The sequence below is a fragment of the Neofelis nebulosa genome, chromosome 2 (assembly GCF_028018385.1).
Source record: "Neofelis nebulosa isolate mNeoNeb1 chromosome 2, mNeoNeb1.pri, whole genome shotgun sequence".
Lineage (NCBI taxonomy): Eukaryota > Metazoa > Chordata > Mammalia > Carnivora > Felidae > Neofelis > Neofelis nebulosa.
This window is the reverse complement of record NC_080783.1, coordinates 34,649,041-34,667,891: the sequence shown is the minus strand read 5'-3', so window position 1 is coordinate 34,667,891 and position 18,851 is coordinate 34,649,041. Positions and strand designations below refer to the sequence as shown.

The 18,851-nt window shown below is 40.6% G+C and overlaps 2 protein-coding genes across 5 annotated transcripts in view; both read left to right on the top strand.

Annotated features, from left to right (window-relative positions):
* Nucleotides 1-17,648, top strand: part of CASP10 (caspase 10) — a 50,228-nt gene extending 32,580 nt beyond the window's left edge. For 2 of the 4 annotated variants that reach the window (XM_058709399.1, XM_058709388.1), the window contains exons 7-9: nucleotides 7,815-7,923; nucleotides 9,342-9,840; nucleotides 12,996-17,648. In XM_058709399.1, coding sequence (XP_058565382.1) covers nucleotides 7,815-7,923; nucleotides 9,342-9,840; nucleotides 12,996-13,149 — 762 coding nt within the window. In that variant the 3' untranslated portion in view covers nucleotides 13,150-17,648. Of the gene's footprint in view, nucleotides 1-239; nucleotides 260-6,631; nucleotides 6,709-7,814; nucleotides 7,924-9,341; nucleotides 12,454-12,995 lie in introns of all 4 variants that reach the window. The other 2 variants (XM_058709414.1, XR_009256231.1) reach the window with 2 other exon arrangements.
* The window catches only part of CASP8 (caspase 8), a 75,834-nt gene continuing 70,086 nt past the window's right edge, over nucleotides 13,104-18,851 (top strand). The window contains exon 1 of the mRNA XM_058709478.1: nucleotides 13,104-13,238. The gene's annotated coding sequence lies outside the window, so the exon portion shown is untranslated. The remainder of the gene's footprint in view (nucleotides 13,239-18,851) is intronic.

The following is an 18,851-nucleotide window of genomic DNA, read 5'->3' as shown; positions in this document are numbered from 1 at the left end:
TTTTCTTCCTTTTGAAAGCTGAATAATATTTCATTGTGTGTATGTACCATATTTTGTTTATCCATTCATAAACGAATGCACATATGTTTGATGGACATATGGATTGCGTCCACCTTTTGGCTATTGTGAATTAATACTGCTATGAACATGGGTATACAAATATCTCTTTGAAATCATGGTTTCAGTTCCTGTATTTACCCAGAAGATCATGCTTTCAGTTCTGGGTATTTACCCAGAAGGGGAAATGCTGGATCATATGGTAATTCTGTATTTCATTTATTGAGGAACCTTCCTACTGTTTTCCATGACAGCTGTATCATTTTTCATTTCCACCAATAAAGCATAAGGGTTCCAATTTTTCCACAACCTTGCTAACACTTTTTATTTTCTCGTTTTTTGATAGTAGTCATCCTAATGGGTATGAGGTGGTATCTCATTGTAGTTTTGATTTTCATTTCCCTAATGATTACTGATGTTGAGCATCTTTACATGTGCTTGTTAGCGATTTGTGTTATCCTTCTTGGAGAAATGTCTATTCAAGTCCTTTTGCCCATTTTTTAATTGGATTGTTTGTGGAAGTTTTATTTTTTATTCTTAAAAATTCATTCATAGCTTCTTTACTACTTTCATGGTTTCATATTTTTACAGTTACAATTTTTTATTTTTAAATTTGGAAATAATTTCAATCTTATGGAAAAGTTGACAGAATGCGAGTAATACTAAGAACACTGTGTATTATTTTACCAGATTCACTTACCTGTTGTTGACTTTTACACCATTTGTGTTAGCCTTTGCTTTCTTTCTCTGTCTTTATCTACCTACCTATCTATTTACCTATATATCATCTATTTAAACACACATAATTTTTTCCCAAACTTTTTGAGAGTAGCTTGCACACATCATGACTCTTTACCCCTGAATATTTACTATGTATTTCCTAAGAATAAGGATATTCTTTTAAAACTATAGTACAGTTATTGATGCCAGTAAAGTTTACTTAATACAATACTTTCACCAAATTGAAGTTCCACATTTCAGTTTTTTCTGTTGGTCAAATAATATCCTTTATAGTTTTTTCCCCCTCCAACACATAATTTATCTGGGATCATTATTGTATTTAGGTGTCATGTGTCTGTAGTCTCCCTTAATCTTGAACAACTTTTCTTTATGACATTGACATTTTTGAAGAATATTGTCACCCTCACTACCACCTTTTATTAAAAAAATAGAATTGTCCTCATTTTTGGTGTGCATTGTATTGCCTGTGATTTGTTTCAAGCTTAAATATTCTGGCAGGAATATTACCTAAATGATGTACTCTTCTCAGGGCATCACACCTGGAAGCAGTGGTGTCCGTCTGCTCCCTATTTGTGATGGTAATTTTGATTGTTTGGTCAAGGTGTTGTCTGATTTCTTCACTATACAGTTAATTTTGTATAGTTACTATTTCTCCCCTGCAACTAGTAAGCAAGTGGTAGAGAGACATTTTGAGACTTTACAAATATCCCACTCTGCATCAAGAATTTCCCCTAGATTTAGTATCCATTAATGATCCTAGTGTGATTCAATTTTTATTATGTTGGTTGAAAAGCAATGATTTTCAAACTCCAGTATTTTCTCTACCTTTATAAGTCAGCACTCAGCATTCTGCTATATGCGAGAGCCCTCTTTTCTTCTCTAAAAGTTTTTTTGCCCACTAAACTTAATCCTTCTCTGCACCTACTTTTTCAACTAATTTTGTGTGTGTTCAGATACTTCTGTGCATGTAGAAAATACACACACACACACACGACTTTGCTCTTTGCCTCTTAGAAATTCAGTAGTTTCTAAGGGGAGTAGCTCAGCCTTGGCATGTAGAGCGCTGCTATTTTGGTGACCTCAGAGGATTCTGGCTATGGCCAGATGAAGATGGGAGGAGTTGTCGTGGTGCTGAGAGTATAGGAGGCTTTGGGAGGGAGCACCTCATATTACATGCCTTCTCCTAGACTTTCAGGGTCAGAAGGTGTCTTAAAAGTTACTTATGCAAGAAACCATCAGAATCCTAGAGGAGAACACAGGCAGCAACCTCTCTGGCCTTGGCTGTAGCAACTTCTTACTAGACATGTCTCCAGAGGCAAGGAAAACAGAAGCAAAAGTGAACTCTTTGGCTTCGTCAAGATAAAATGCTTCTGTACAGTGAAGGAAACAATCAACAGAACTAAAAGGCAACCTATGGAATGGGAGAAGATATTTGCAAAAGACATATTGGATAAGTTCTATGAAGAACTTATAAAACTCAGTACCCCAAAAATAAATAATCCAGTTAAGAAATGAACAGAAGACGTTAACAGACATTTCTCCAAAGAAGACAAGCAAATGGCTAACAGACACAAGAAAAGATGCTCAACATCACTGATCATCAGGGAAATACAAATCAAAACCATGATGAGATACCACTTCACACTTATCAGAATGGCTAAAATGAACAACTCAGGAAACAATAGTTGTTGGCAAAGATGCAAAGAAAGGGGAACCCTCTTACACTGTTGGTGGGAATGCGAACTGGTGCAGCAATTCTGGAAAACAGTATGGAGGTTCCTCAAAGTTAAAAATAGAATTATCTTACAACCCAGCAATTGCACTACTAGGTATTTATCTGGAGAACACAAAAATACTGATTCAAAGGGGTACCTGCACCCCAATATTTATAGCACCACTATCAGCAATAGCCAAACTATGGCAAGAACCCATATGTTCATCAACTGATGAATTTCTAAAGAAGATGTGATCACACATACCAAAAAGAATGAAATCTTGCCATTTGCAATGATGTGGATGGAGCTAGAGTATATTATGCTAAGGGAAATAAGTCAGAGAAGGAAAAATACGCTATGATTTCACTTATGTGTGGAGTTTAAGAAATAAAAAAACAGATGAACATAGGGGAGGGGAAGGAAAAATAAGATAAAAACAGAGAGGGAGGCAAACCATAAGAGACTCTTAAATACAGAGAACAAACTGAGAACTACTGGAGGGGGTGGGTAGGGGGATGGGCTAAATGGGTGATGGGGATTAAGGAGAGCACTTGTTGTAATGAGCACTGGGGGTTAGATGTAGTGATGAATCACTAAATTCTACTCCTGAAACTAATACTACACTGTATGCTAACAAACTTGAATTTAAATAAAATCTTGGAAGAAAAAATAAAAAAATAAAATAAAGTTTGAGTATTTGGGATATTAAAAAAAAGTTATCTAGGCAATCCTGGCCCTGGATAAAATGAAAGTTGGTAAATCATATCATGTTTCATTAGCACCTTAGAGGTTTTCTTACATAAAAGAGCACTACCAACCATTGCATTTAATGAGAAGAAACTGTATTTCAAGTAACACCTCTAATTATTTAAATTGATTTACATTAAAAACCAAATCAATATATTTGAATGTGGAATATGATTTCTTAATGCTTTTCTGTTATCTTAATGCTTTCTGTTATTCTGCATTTTCTCTTCATGCTCTTCTGTTGAAGAGTTGTAATATCAGCTTCTTTTTAAGGCCTTATTGGACCCTTATTATTTGAAAACAGTGGAAAGAAGACTGAGCATGTCCAGGCAGTGGGTCAGTTATCTATTCGTTCATTCATTCCTTCCTTCCTTCCTTCATTCATTCCTCTCTGACACAGAGATTTGGGAGGGTGTCAACAGAAGATGCAGCATTTTCAGAGAAAGAGCCAGGCTGACCTTAAAGCTTATTTCTAGTCCCTGTTCTGGCTGATTTTATCAGCATAAGGAAGGAGACAAATTAAGGAAACATGGGTCCTGGGGATGCTGGGCAGAGCCTGCTGCTGTATCTGTGTTGCCCTTAATTCCAGAAAACTCACTCAACTGCTTTCAAAACCAGCTGGATAAACCCAGAAAACAGCCTGCTTGGTCCTTGGATGTCGCTGAGAGAAACTAGCATTTTGCAGGAAGGAAAATACGGCTTGCAAAAAGAAAGGCCGGAAGTGTTTTAGAGAGTGAAACTAAAGTTCTTTTTTTCATTTGTTCATCAAAGTTGGGAAATTCTGGTATTGTGCAGCCTGGGAGTGAGGCTGTGCGGCTTTGGTCTGGCTTGAAGATAAGTCCCTCTCTTGCAGCCGGAAGCTTGGTGGGCTCCAGCAGGGAGGCACCTCCAGGAACTTGGAGATGACTTGCCGGTCACCTCAAACAGGTCTGGTGCTGCGCCCCATGTGGCCAAGTGGCAGTGTTAACCCCTCCCCAGAACCCCTTTGAGACTTTCTGCTGCAGGCTGAGGGCAAGGGGTTTGGGAGTGGAGTGAATGTGGTGGAGCATGCACAAAAGGTGAGGACCCTAGGCTATGTTTCAGTCTTACATTTAATAATATAAAATGTTTCTGTAGGCCCAAAGTAAAAATTGTCAAGAGAGTATACTCAGAGGAGGCTCCATTGCATTCTTGCCCCTCTTCCCTTTCCTCCGTAGATTACCTTTTTTTATTAGTTTATTTTCTATTTATCCTGTTGTTACTTTTGAAAAAAACCCAGCCATCTGTCCCCTTTATTATAAATGAGGTACCCCATTAAAATACTGTGTTTCGCTTGACTTCCTTCATGTAACGGGATCTCCTGTACAGAAATTATCTTCTGCATCCTGCTCCACAGCTCTTTCGCCCACTTCCTAGTGGTGGACATTAGAGTTATTTCTGGTCTTTCGTTATTTCAAATAATGCTGTAATGAATAAATATCTTTGTGCATATGTCATATTGTATTTTTGCCACTGTGTCTTTGTGAGCCTCCTCCTCTGAAAGGAGAGAGATGATTCTCTTTTTTGTCACTTGCTGCTGAACTTGCTGGGGATTAAGTGTCTGTTCTTTGCATCAAGTCCAGCTTTTTGACCCTCATCCTAACTGTGTGGATTTCCTGCATTTCATTCATTTCCTGTTTCCTCAACAGAGGGCTTCTGGGCAAGATCAGCCCATGAGGAATTATGGTAGATGTTTCTAATACACTTTATATAACTTGGATCAGTATGGCAGGAATAGAAACATATGACAGTTACCAAGCAATTTGAGATGTTTTGAGGGAGAAAGGTAACAAATTAGTGGAGAATTCATTTCTTATCTCATTTCAGGCATGGATTCTACCAGGCTTTTCTGTGGGAGAATGGAGAGAAATGGGTGGTTTGTACTCTGAAACCCTTGCACCACAGCATCTGGGGAATGCTGGCATCTGCTCTCCCTCTACCCTTCAGAATTAGATCACCCTCTGTAAGGAGGGAAGGAACACTTGGTAGGGCTGAAACCCACAGGCCAGCATGACAGAGCAGAATGTTGACTGTGGGAACATCTGGTGTAGTGTGGCTCCAGATACTGCTTGTATTTTTCAGAGTGAGAGATGACAGAGGGAGGGACTTGGCAATGATGTATTTAGTGCCTTGGATCTTTGCCCCAAAATCATAACCTTAGGAAAATATTACAGAATCTGCTACAGAGCTAAACGGCTTATGAACACGCTTTTGGTGTAGTCTCCCTGTGATATGTAAAATTTATCAGAAGCGATTCCTTTTTTTTTTTTTTTTTCTGGAAATTTAAACTTCAGAGTCCAAACACTTCACATTCCCAGGAATCTCTGCTTTCTGCCTAAGCAGGAAAGTGCGTGATACAATGTTGATTAGAGTTACCATTACTGAGCACTTGTTATGTGCCAGGCAGGCACTGTCCTAAGAGCTTTCTAGGGCTTATCTCATTGAATCCTCCAATCCAGAGGTAGGTACTGCTGTTATTCTCACTTAATGACAAGGAAGTGGAGACTCAGTGAATGAATATAGTACTTCCTGAATGGACACACTAGTGAAGCTGGGATATGAACCCAGGAGTCTGACTCCAGAGCTCACCCTCTGAAGACCTGGCTCTAACACAGTGTGGCTTCAGGCGCTCAGGCGATTGCTTCATTTCTTTGAAAAATAAGGGAGTTTCTTTCAGTTTTGCAATTCTGTGGTTTGGAAGTTTGAACATGGCTTTCTTGCAGTATTACCTTCTCCCAAGGTGAGGAGGAATTTATAGGTGCTGTGTACAGCTGAAGTTTGGCCCCTTTTGGCTGTGTTCTATGGTCTGGGGATGCTGGATTCACTCAGCCTGAGCTGTGCACCCAGGAGTGACCCTTAACTATAGTTAATAACTAACTCAAGCCTTAGAGACAAGGGCAGAGCTTGCTGGATTCTACTGAAAACTTGCTGGATGTGGGAGAAGAAAAGTTTCAAGTTTCATTTTCCTGTATTGCTACGTGACAACGCATCACTGGCTTCATCTGTGGTGGATTCATATTTAGAGGAACCAAGAAATTTGCAGGAACACTTCAGAGCAATGCAATCTTTAGCCGATGCCAAAGACATGGCTAAATGAATTCTGGGCTGTGGTCTGATTTTTGCCCTACCCAGACTGGGTTCTCTGGGCTTTCTGTTTTTCCCCCTTCTCTTCCTGGTGTCCGTCCAGCCTGTTTATATCCAGTAACAGATAGATACTGTCTCAACCCAGCCAAGCTTTCTGCCAGAAATACTTTAGCTGATTCACGTGATCTTGACTCTTAACCCATCCTCTGTAAGGAAATCTAAATGTTTGGGGAAAGATATTTGAAGAATCTGAGAACTTCTCTTTCAAGGCGACAGAGAAACCCTGGTCTCCATAGAGATCTTGGGAGCATCTGCTGAGACTTTAACTTCTGAAACCAGCACAAAGGTCTTCTCCAGCTAGGGTCCATCCCTTAATGACTTTGAGGGCTCAGAGATGTTTGTTTCTGTCATTGTTCTTGTTTCTGTCTCTGTGATTATCCCACCTTTTTCTGAAACAATCAGAAGTGTGTTCACCTTTGCCTATGGAGGCAATGCTGTTGCCATTACAGCCACACACAGCCTTTGAATTATTTCCAGGTAGGGGAGTTTCTTTTCTATTGACTGAAGCCACTTCTTTTCTGCTTGGATCAAAGATATGCCATGTTTTTAGGAGATCACTTCAGCCACACACAGGTCCCACTGGAGCCAACTCAGCTCACTTGTAATTACATGCTGTTTACAATAACCTTCAGAAATAATGGCACGTATTTTAAAATTCTCACTGTGATCTCTACAAAAGAGACTTTTCTGTTTTCAGGGGAGTCAGATCACTCCAGAATCTTACCATCTGAAAAAGAAATAAACATTTGATATCTTTATTGTCTTGTTAGATCCTTACTTATGCTTCCTTCACTTTGCTAATCCAAAAGGGAAGATGTGGGGTGCCTGGGTGGCTCAGTCAATTGAGAGTCTGACTCTTGATTTTGGCTCAGGTCATGATCCCAGGGTTGTGACATCGAGCCCTGCGTTGGGTTCTGTGCTGAGCGTGGAGCCCACTTGAGATTCTCTCTCTTTCTTTCTCTCTCTCTCTCTCCCTCCCTCCTTCTGCCCCTCTACCTGGCTTATGAGATTCTCTCTCTTTCTCTCTCTTCCTCCCTCCCTCTGCCCCTCTACCTGGCTTGTGCTAGCTCTCTCTCTCTAAAAAAACACAGAAACAAAAAAGAAAACAGAAAGGAAGATGCTTTTGCATAAGCTCTTGATTTGCTGAAGTTAAATTACATATTCTGTTATTTAACACTGCTAATTGACATTCTGCAGTCAAACCAAATGAAGTCTGAATTTTAATCAATACCTGGCATTTCACCTTGGACTTAATTGAGTAATTCTAGACCAGGACCATAGCCTTGAGAACTCTCAGCCTTTGGTACTGATAAATAAAGTGATTGGTTAGAAACATTTAACCCTTAAAATGAGGATTCCCTAATAAGTCATTCTATTTCTTCTTCTTTCAAGGAAGCAGCTGTGTACAGAATGGATCGGAAGCACAGAGGCCACTGTGTTGTTGTTAATAACCACAGCTTTACCTCACTCTCAGATCGACCAGGGACTCATAGAGATGCTGGTAAGAAAGTCTGAATAGTCTGTAAGATGCAAGTTGGGGATCTTAAAATCATTTTTTTTTTTTTTTTAGTTTTCATATTTTCTTTCTGTAATTTTTTATCTTAATCTTTTATCTATAAAAATAATTTATTTTATTTTTTTTAGTGTTTATTTATTTTTGAGACAGATAGAGACAGAGCATGAACGGGGGGGGGGCAGAGAGAGAGGGAGACACAGAATTGGAAGCAGGCTCCAGGCTCTGAGCCATCAGCCCAGAGCCCGTTGCAGGGCTCAAACTCACGGACCGCAAGACCGTGACCTGAGCTGAAGTCGGATGCTTAACCAACTGAGCCACCCAGGTGCCCCTATCTTCCATTTAAATGTAAGGATGATATGGGGCACCTGGATGACTCAGTTGGTTAAGCATCTGACTACAGCTCAGGTCATGATCTCAGGGTTTGTGGGTTGGAGTCCTGTATCTGGCTCTGTGCTGATAGCTCAGAGCCTGGAGCCTTCCTGGATTCTGTGTCTCCCTCTCTCGCTGCCACTCCCCCACTCATGCTCTGTCTCTCTATCCCTCTCTCTCTGTCTCAAAAAAAAACATTAAAAAAATTTAAATGTAAGGATAATATAAATGTTCTAAGCCTCTTGTATATCCCAGGTGTCTTAGCCTACCTGGGCTGCTGTAATGAAATACTATAAACTAAATGGCTTATAAATGACACACATTTATTTCTAACAGTTCTGGAGGCTGGGAAGTCCAAGATCAAGGCTCTGACATTTTGATGCCTGGTGAAAGCCCGCTTCCTAGGTGGCAGTCTTTGTGCTGTGTCCTCACATGGCAGAAGAGCTTTCTGGAGTCTCTTTTTTTTTTCTGGGGTCTCTTTATGGGCTCTCCCCTCACGACCTAATCACCTCCCAAAGGCCCCACTTCCTCATACCCTCACCTTGGGGGTTAGGATTTCAACATATGAATTTTAGGGGGACACAAACATGAAGACCATAGCACTTGGGATATTACCAATCTGCTGAAAGAGCAAAAGGAGTCCCTGACCATGTACAGCTCTGTGGGTTGGGGGAAAGCATGGTGCATCAGCAACAAAAAAACTGGGTTTGAGCTGTGGCTCCACCACAAACTAGTTTGTGACTGTGGGTGAGTCCTGGGCCTTGGCTTCCTCATCTGTGAAGTAGGATGAAACTGTGGCCTCTGCTGACTCTCAGGACCATTGTGATAGTGCTGTGGGTACTATAAGAAGGTAGGTAAATAATAAAATTTTATTGTTATGAAAGTAAAATAAAAACCCAAGCTTCAGGCTACTTGCTGTGCAAGTTTTATAACTATTAACATTGTTCCACCCCTTAATTTTGTTTCATTTTACTCTATCTCATTTTATTATTTCCCCTTTCTTTCCTTTTTTTTTTTTTTTTTTTTTTTAACAGAGTGCTTGGAGCGTGTGTTTCAGTGGCTGGGGTTCAGCGTACATATATATAATAATGTGACCAAAGGACGTCTAGATGAGGTTCTGAAGGAATATAAGAGTCATCCAGGCCATGCTGATGGAGATTGCTTTGTGTTCTGTGTTCTGACCCATGGGAAATTTGGAGCTGTCTACTCCTCAGATGAGGCCCTTGTTCCCATTCGGGAGATCATGTCTCATTTCACAGCCCAGCAGTGCCCTGGCCTGGCTCATAAACCCAAACTCTTTTTTATCCAGGCCTGTCAGGGTGAAGAGATACAACCTTCTGTATCCATTGAAGCAGATGCTATAAATTCCGAGCATTCACCTCCTACCCCTTCCCTTCTGGCCAGTGTTCCCAGTGATGCAGATTTTCTTCTTGGCCTGGCCACTGTCCCTGGCTATGTATCCTTTCGGCATGTAGAGGAAGGCAGCTGGTATATTCAGTCTCTGTATAATAATCTGAAGAACTTGGTCCCAAGGTGAGATGTTTGAGTTGTACTATATACCTACCGGTTTGTCCATCCATCTATCTACCTACCTGTTCGTCTGTCTCTTCACATACCCACCTGTGCATCTGTCTGTCCATCCATCCATCAGTCTACTCATCCATCTGTCCCATCTATCTATCTATCTATCTATCTATCTATCCATTCATCCGTCATCCATCTACCCATTCATCCAAACATCTGTCCATCCATCCAAACATTTATCCATCCAATAAACCTAGGTTGAGCACTAGCATATAACTGGAAAGGAAGATACAGAATTAAAAAAAACCAAAACAGTCCCTGCCTTCGAGTTGCTCACAGTCTAGAGAGATAGAAAAAATAGATGGGGGAAGAGCATTCCCTGTGGCAAATACACATTATATAGCATAGGTGTTATGGAAACACATAGAACTAGTACCTCACCCAGATTTGAAGGATCAGGGAAAGCTTCTAGAGATGACAAATAGATGTTAGGTAAATAATTGAGATGAAAGAAATGCTGGGCAGAAGGAAACAGTATAAATAAAGGTAAGAGGGCCTTTTATTTGTTCCTTCATTTATTTATCAGTCACTCATGTTTACTGAGTGCCTATGTATTGCCTTTGGCATTATACATTTGATCTCCTGCCACTGCTCTGACAACTTTCCATCTGTATCTACCACGTGCTCCTTACCTGGTACCCTGGAAATGGGTCTTCATTGCAGTTCTGCCCTGTACCCCATTCTATGTTCTTTACAGCTCTGGGCAGCTTCAGCTATACCCTGGAGGCCGCTTGACCTCCATGAAAATGTCTCCAAAGTTGCCATCTCTGGTCCATTAATCTCTGAGTTTTTGGAGAGCAGAGTTATTTCATTCAACTTTATGTCCTTAGCACTTGACACAGTACCTGATATATTGTTGAGCTTGATAAATATTTGCTGGACCAATGAATGACTGAGTGAATCTCATTCTTAGGGTCAGTCCAATACATTTCTTGCAGCCTACCAGACATCCCACCTCCTTGTTGCCCTTGGAGCTCATATTCAGTATGCATAGTCCTCAATTCATCTTCCAGCCCTCTCTATCTGCCTTCTTCTCCTGAATTCACATTTTAAGGAATGGTCAAAGTGTTCTGGGAATTCGGAACTAGGAATTCAGGATTGGAACCTTGAGTCAACCTTAGCTTTTCCATCTTCTTCATTAATCCCTCCATCCCCACCATAGCCATCAAAAACCAATGTCCTATGACTTTGAGGACAAGGCAGATTTATCAAGGACTTACTGTGTGCGTACTGTCCTGGGTACCGAGCTAGGGGCTAAGGGTAAGTTATGAACAAGGGAGACAGAATGTCTTCTCCATGGAGCTTATAGACCAGTGGGTAAGTGAAGGTAAGAAGGTAGATATTTAAATTAATAAGATAATTTCAGGAAGTGATACCTGCTGTGAAGAAAGCAAACAAGATATTATAGAGAATGGGGCAGGGAGCTACCTGAGAAGGCTTCTTGGTAGAGGTGATATTTCAAGTGAGACTGAGTGGTGATGAGTCAACCACAGGATGATCCAGAGGCAGAGAGAACAGCTGGTGTGAGACAGGGTGTAAGAACTAAGAACCAGGCAGGGCCTGCTGTCCCTTGAACATAGCAATGATGATGAGGATAAGTAGTGGCAATATTAATAATAATAAAAATGATGGTCAGTGGAATATTATAGCCAGTTTTCTATGTGCTTTACACAAATTTACTTCATTTACTTCTCATGGCAGTCCCTAAAATGGGTATTCTTATGGTCCTTATTTTAGAGCTGAGAAAACAGAGGCATATTTAGTGTGAAATAAGTGACTGTGCCTAAGACCACACGGGTCCACGAGTGATGGAACCATGCTTCAAACCTGAGTTCTATTTCCAGAGCCTTGCTTTTTTTTTCCCCCAGTGGTATGAATTGCCCATCCTTGGAACATTTTGGTAAATGTTAAATATCCTGCAAGCCCAGGCTCACAAGCTACCTCCTGTATGGAATCCAGGAAGTGCTCTTTTTCATCTGAACTTGCAGTGGAACTTTGTCCACTTTTCATATAGTATTGATCACATTCTGCCTTATAGTATGCATTTTGTGTATATACCATATTTGGTACATGCTTCATGTCTGCATTTGAAGTGCCTAGAAATTTGTGTCATGTTTATCTTTGTATCCTCCTCAAACCAAGAATAGAGAGGGCATTATTAATAGTAGGGTCCCTTGGGGCACCTGGGTGGCTCAATCGGTTAAGCGTCCAACTCTTGACTTCAGCTCAGGTCATGATCTCATGGTTTGTGGGTTTGGGCCCTGTGTCAGGGTTTCTGTGCTGAGAGGGCAGAGGCTGCTTGGGATTCTCTCTTTCTATTCCTCCCTAACTTGTGCACATGTGCACTCTCTCTCAAAATAAACTTAAAAAAAATAGTAGAGTCCTTCTCTATCTTTATCGCCTACCTATCTATTCTATCTATATCTATCTATCTATCTATCTATCTATCTATCTATCATCTGTCTTTCTGTGTGTCTGTCTATATCTATCCACCAGCTTGGAGGAGAAACATGGAAAAATAATTATGTGCAACCTTCCTTTGTGGACCAACGACCTTAAAATGTAAGCTGTGGAGCACCCGTCTGGCTCAGTCAGAAAAGTGTGACACTCTTAATCTCAGGGTCAGGTTCAAGCCCCATGTTGGGTGTAGATTGCTTAAAAGAAAAAAGAGGGCCACCTGGCTGGCTCAATTGGTTAAGCATCCGACTCTTGGTTTTGGCTCAGGTCATGATCTCATGGTTTGTGGGTATGAGCCCTACACCAGGCTCCACATTCTCAGCACAGGGCCTGCTTGGGATTCTGTCTCTCAATTTCTTTCCCACCACACCCTCCCCAAGATAAATAATAAACTAAAAAAAGTTAAAATGCAAGATGTGTCTATTATAGTGTTCTCAAACATTAAATGTAATATTGAAAACTTTTGTATAATTTAGCATTTCTTTTTTTAATTTCAAAATAAGAATTTCTTTATATTTGACAGGATTCCAGTTAGAATTTTGCCCTGTTAGACTAGGAAGAAGCCACATGTTTTAGGGTTTCTTTGTATGACCTGGTATGTGATTTCTGTCTCCTGATTGAAAATATTTTTTCTTATCTGCCTGCAGACATGAAGATATTTTATCCATCCTCACTGCTGTCAACAATGATGTGAGTCAACAAGCAAACAAAGAAGGAACAAAGAGACAGATGCCCCAACCTGCTTATACACTACGGAAAAAACTAGTATTCCCTGTGCCACAGGAAAAACTTTTATTGTAGTAGAGAGTTCTCAATGACTCTTTGACTTGAAAGGAACCTTTGGTCATCTCTTCCAATCTCCCACCCACCATAGGAATCATTGATAGATGGTGAGCCTGTCATTCCAATAATAGGAAATTTTCTGATTCAACAAATTCTTTAAAAAAAACTTTTTTTTTTTGACAAGTCTAATTGTTAGAACACTTTCTTTATTGAGGCCTTGGGTTGTAGTCTTGGCATTAGTTTTGTGCCCTGAGAAAAAGCAATTGGCCTTGGTTTGTGTATCTGTGAGGTAAAAGGTAGTACCAGATACATTTTAAGATTCCTTTGAGCTCTAAAGAACCACTATTCTTAACTTCAACTGAGCTTTGATTTCCTCTCTGTATGACCACCCCTTGTGAACATTCTGTGTCCCTTCTGCGGGGCCTTGTTTTGGACATTGGATAATGATGAGATCCCACATGGTTCATTGACCCTTTCTCTGCTCTCCACTTCCTAAGGCTTCTCATTTCCACATCTGCTGGGGTGAAATTTTTGTCTATATGATGCCCATTTCCAGCTTTAGTATAACGAAGGTGTTCCCACAGGAACTCCTTATCTTGGGTTGGGAACAGGTTTGGCTCTAGGAAGATGATAGTTCAGTATGAAGAGAGACAACTCAGCCACTCTGGGACCAGAGTGAGGTTACAGCCTGAGGTTAAATTCTGTGTCGATCAGAACTTTTCAGGTGCTGATGACAGAACACCCACATCACACCAACCAAAGCAAAGAAAGGAATTTATTGCCTCATTCATCTGAAAACACACAATTGGGTAGTGCTGGCTTCAGGTGAAGCTTGAATCAGGACTCAGTCTGCACTATAGCGTCTCTCTCTTGGCCAGAGCTTCTTTTGGTGGCTGCACTGTGCTGACTAAAGCCAACAGCCCCTGCCTTGTCTCCAACATGCTCTGTTTCTCTGGCCCAAAGAATTGAGGAGAGAGACAGCCTTAGGGATGAAGCTATTCACAGAAGTTGTTGTTCTCTCCTTAGAGAGTTGTCTGGCTGTGCCTTGGTGGGGGGTGTGGTTCTGTATGGAAGCCTTGCTACTTTTTACATTAAGGTTTTGAATATCTTTATGTATGTGAACTTTTTTTTTCAATTTCAAGAGGAATTTTTCTTTTTTATTTTCTAAGGGAGGGAGATTGAAAGTCCTGTACCTAAGGCCTCTATTTATTGATGAAGAGGTTGAGCCCCAAGGAGGCAGAGTGATTTGCTACAGTCCCCCAGCCAGTTATTGTTTACAGGGTTTTATTTCCCACTTGAGTGAACTGGAATGTCATGGGACATAACAGGGCTTTTTAGGAACATTTCCTTGGATATGTAGACACCCATGAAAGATATCCAGGAATGAAGAAGAATAACTCTCAGTGATGCCTGATTTTGTAATTATTAATGTGTAAGTCCAATGATCTTCCAGAACCTTTGTATATACAAGTCAAAGCGAACAGCTGGTGATTACAGTCCTTCCCTAGTTGAATATACACAGCTTTTGGCCACTTCATAGTCCTTCTCTGCAAGTGAAAGATGGTGTGGTACAAAGCAAAGAGCAAAGAATCTGGAGATAGAAGCCTTTGGTTTCTGTTTTGCCTTGTGACTTTCTGGCTCTGAGACACTAAGTCAAGCTAGTTTTCGAGCCTTATCTATAAAGTAGAGAAAAATTACCTATTTAAGATAAGGATAGGTTAATATATAAATCCATTTAAATCTAGTTGTTGTGAGGTATATACAAGACCTTTACGTAGCAGATACCTCTGGCAGTCACCTAACGGAAATAGAGTTTGAGTTCTTTTGTGTCTAATTCCAGCTGAATTTTAGCCACAAATCAATACTAATACCCACCGATGTCCTCTTAGGGAAATGTTGGTTCCCCTGACTGATTCACAATGTCCCCGGCAGCAGCAGGCTAGCTCTTGGCTCTGAATCCAGCTGGACAAAACACTGCTAATGAACTCTCCTTCCTCAGCAACATTTGGGGTTTTATGTATAAGTCCTGGTCCTGTGGTCTATTTTGTATTTTTGTTTTGCTGGAACTTAGTGGTTGTGCAAGGTTAAGTTCTAGGATCAGGAAACTTTCCCATGAATTTTCTTTTCAGAGTTCTCCAGCAGGCACTTTAGGGGTCACTAGACATTTATGACTGTAAGTCACACACCTATGCAGACAGTAGGAGTACAATCATCCTTCAGTCATTTCTCCTAAATGGAGCATCTACACACTTTTCCCTCATCTGTGTGTGTGTGTGTGTGTGTGTGTGCGCCCACGTGTGTGATAATTTAGAGTGGAGCACAGCAAGTGATTTGGTCACAGCTATTCAGCAGAGACTACCGCCACTGTCTGTGCAGACATTTATGAAAGAAATGTGCAGACCCAGTGAGGTTTCTGTATATTTTGCCTAGTTTTGCTCAACCTACAAGAGCTGTAGTTAGATTTTTTCTTTGTTTTCTATTTTTTTCTCAAAAGTTGGGCTTATACCAAACAAAATGAAGGACGTGGAAAATTTTAATAGAATATTATACAAATGTTAGTTATTTAATAATGATACTCTTGGTGTTGATTATTATTAGAGATATTAGTCACCACAGCATCCTAGTGGCCTCTGCTACAAGGTCTCACCATGGCAGTGGGCAGTTGTGATATCACCAGGGTTTCCCTTAGCCAGTGCTCAGGTAATTCAAACATACAAGCAGCTGGTACAATATGGTTACTGACCAATCAAAACACATTGACCAGTATGTATAACACTATGGTGAATGCTGCTGAATAGCAGCCCCTTATCAATCAATGATCAAGTCTCCACTGAGGTAGACCAAATTAGAAGTTTACTTCATTTTGTAGATAACTTTTATGCCATATTTGATTCACAAAATCTTCTAGGTCAGATACTTTATGAGTGATTTAGTGAAGTTGTTCTCAACCTTGGAATTCTTGGGTCCTTAGATGTTTGTGGAGTTATTCTCAGGGTCTATGAGTTCTCCACCTTCACTTTGAAATGTTGTAATTCCTTTTTGGTGATAATCTTAAAAATTAATAGAGATGCATCCTGGCTCTTCTGCATAATCATATTTGAGCAACTTTTGTGCTCACATCCTGGTGCCCATAGAAAGTGATGAACTTTGCATTGAGCTTTTTAATGTAGCATGGATTGGGGTCCATGGCCAGAGGTCCTCAGATTTACTGTCAGGCACCAGTGGTTAATCTATTTGAAACCTGCTCCAGTTCATCCTCTTAAGCCATGATAGACTCCTAGACCATCATCCCTCAACCACTGCTTAACTCTCAACAGAGAGAACTCACACTACACACAAAGCCATGGACTGGGGAGCTTGGAAGGACCCTAGAGAACCCATGATCCAGCCTTCAGGGTGTAAAAAGGCTTACTAAAGTCTTACAGCTGTTAGTGGAACATTTGCAATCCTGTGTATTTCCTGATTTGCAATCTTGCTGCCTGGTTTTACTTTTGGACAGCTTTCATTGTTCTTTTCCCTGTGGTGACTTGAATCTACCTGCTTAGAACATACTTAAATCCATTGCCTCTCATTCTAAACTCTGGAGCCATACCAAAGACATGTAACTCTCTTCTGGTGAAGTACATGTTTCATGTGACAAGTTATTTAGCTTTCTTTCTGGTAGGATCTGGCTCTCCTCAGAAGTCTGCAGGGGCACCTGGGTGACTCAGTCGGTTGAGCGTCTGACTCTTGATTTCAACTCAGGTCATGATCCCAGGGTTGTGGAATCCAGCCCCTCATTGGGCTCTGCACTGAGCGTGGAGCCTACTTGAGATTCTCTCTGTCTCTGTCTCTGTCTCTCTCTCTCCCCCTTTCCCCTGCTCGCATTAAAATTAAAAAGGGAAAAAAAAAGTCTGCAGTTTGCTTTTAAGGCTGTGAATATCACATTTGTATCTTTGAACAGTAGCTGAATTCCTAAAAATGGAAAGCTTTTAAAAAAGTACTAGGGGAAATTCTTTGTTTAAAGAAAGACTGATTTGCTAATACAAAGAAGCATTTTATAACATAACTTTAGCATATGTGAATTTTCAAAAGAGGATTTTTCTATTAAAATTTTTAAATTGTATTAATTTTTACTTTTTAAATCTATTTTTGAATAGGTATTATCTTTACATTGTTCAACGATAAGAAAATACAAAGAGGTATTCAAGATAAGTGTTGCCTGCATTTCTGTCCACTAAATGCCCAGTCCTCCCACCTCTGCATCCCAGAGATAATTTCAGGATTTCTTAATGCAAATGCAAATATAGCAAGTACAAATATATATGTATTTTAAAGTAGGCTTTTTTTGAAACAGAGTACGTACACTGTGAAACTCATATCTGTCATTTGGTCTCATTTTAAATGATTCTGTTAGATGCTTGGAAGTACAGGTACAACTCTAGAACGGGAATAACTTTATGAGCTTTGTGGACTGGCTACTTGTACACAGTAGTAATTGACTCACCAATAAAATAAAGGGATTTTTTTCCTTTTTATCTTTGTGTAATATCTTTGATTTTACCTGATAGCTTTTTTTCTGCTTATATAGTAATATACGCACATTGTGGAATATTTGGGAAATAGAATAACACACAAAGAAAAAGAGTTAATTCATTTATAATTCCATTTTGGCATTCACTTTCCCATTTTTTCACTCTGCATTTGCCCCTGAGCTTCCCAACCACCTTTAAATCAGCTTAACCACAATATCCTCCTAGTCATGCATCCAGTAAACTCTGTCTTTGCCAATATTTCCACCCAAGTCTCAATTGCAAACACTTCTCTCTATGACAGCCACCTCCTACCATTCCATCTCATTTTCTCTAGGCCCCTGCCTCCCAACAGTCTGCAGTGCCACTGGGGCCTCTGGTTAGTCCATTGACCCTATCTGCCATCTTTCCAATGCCAACACCACCCTTGACTTCTTCCCTCCTTCTTTACCTAGCTGGAGTCCATATGTCATCATTGAACTCACTCTCTTGCACCCACCCTCGATACCCTTGCCTTTCCCTTGGTCCTAATCACAGGGCAGAATCTAAACTGTGGTTAATCACACATGCCTGCTTACTGCAGGTTTGTACTAGAATTCCTGGTTGTGGTGGTTTGGCTCAGTCAGTTAAGCATCTTGGTTTCAGCTCCAATCATAATCTCACAGTTTGTGGGTTTGAGCCCTGCATCAGGCTCTGTGCTAGCAGTGCGGAGCCTGCTTGGGATTTCTCCCTTTCTCTCTGCCCCTCTCCTGCTCTCTCTCTCTGTCTCTCTCATATTAAATATATAAAAGCTTAATACACACACACATACACACACACACACACACACACACACACACACAATGTTGCAGACTTGTCTCATTCAAAACCAATGACCACAAACCTCAAGCAGGCTTTTAGTGATTCTCAGGAATCCTGTAACGTTTCCCTCGTTATGTCACCCTTTGCTTTCTCAACCGGTGTTACATCTTCTTTTGTCTTTTCAGACCTCTATCATCCTCCATTCTCCTCATTTTCATTTGATAGTCTCACTTCACTAAGGGAGGTAATCAGAAAAGATTTCCACCATCCACCACCGAGTCCCCTGATCCACCTGCACCCTAACCCTATTGGCTGCTTTCTCTCCTGTCAACAATGGGTGCACCTTCCTGTCTGTGCTTCTCCCAAGAGTCAGTGCCTCCTCTTGGGCAGGGATTAGCTCATCCTGCT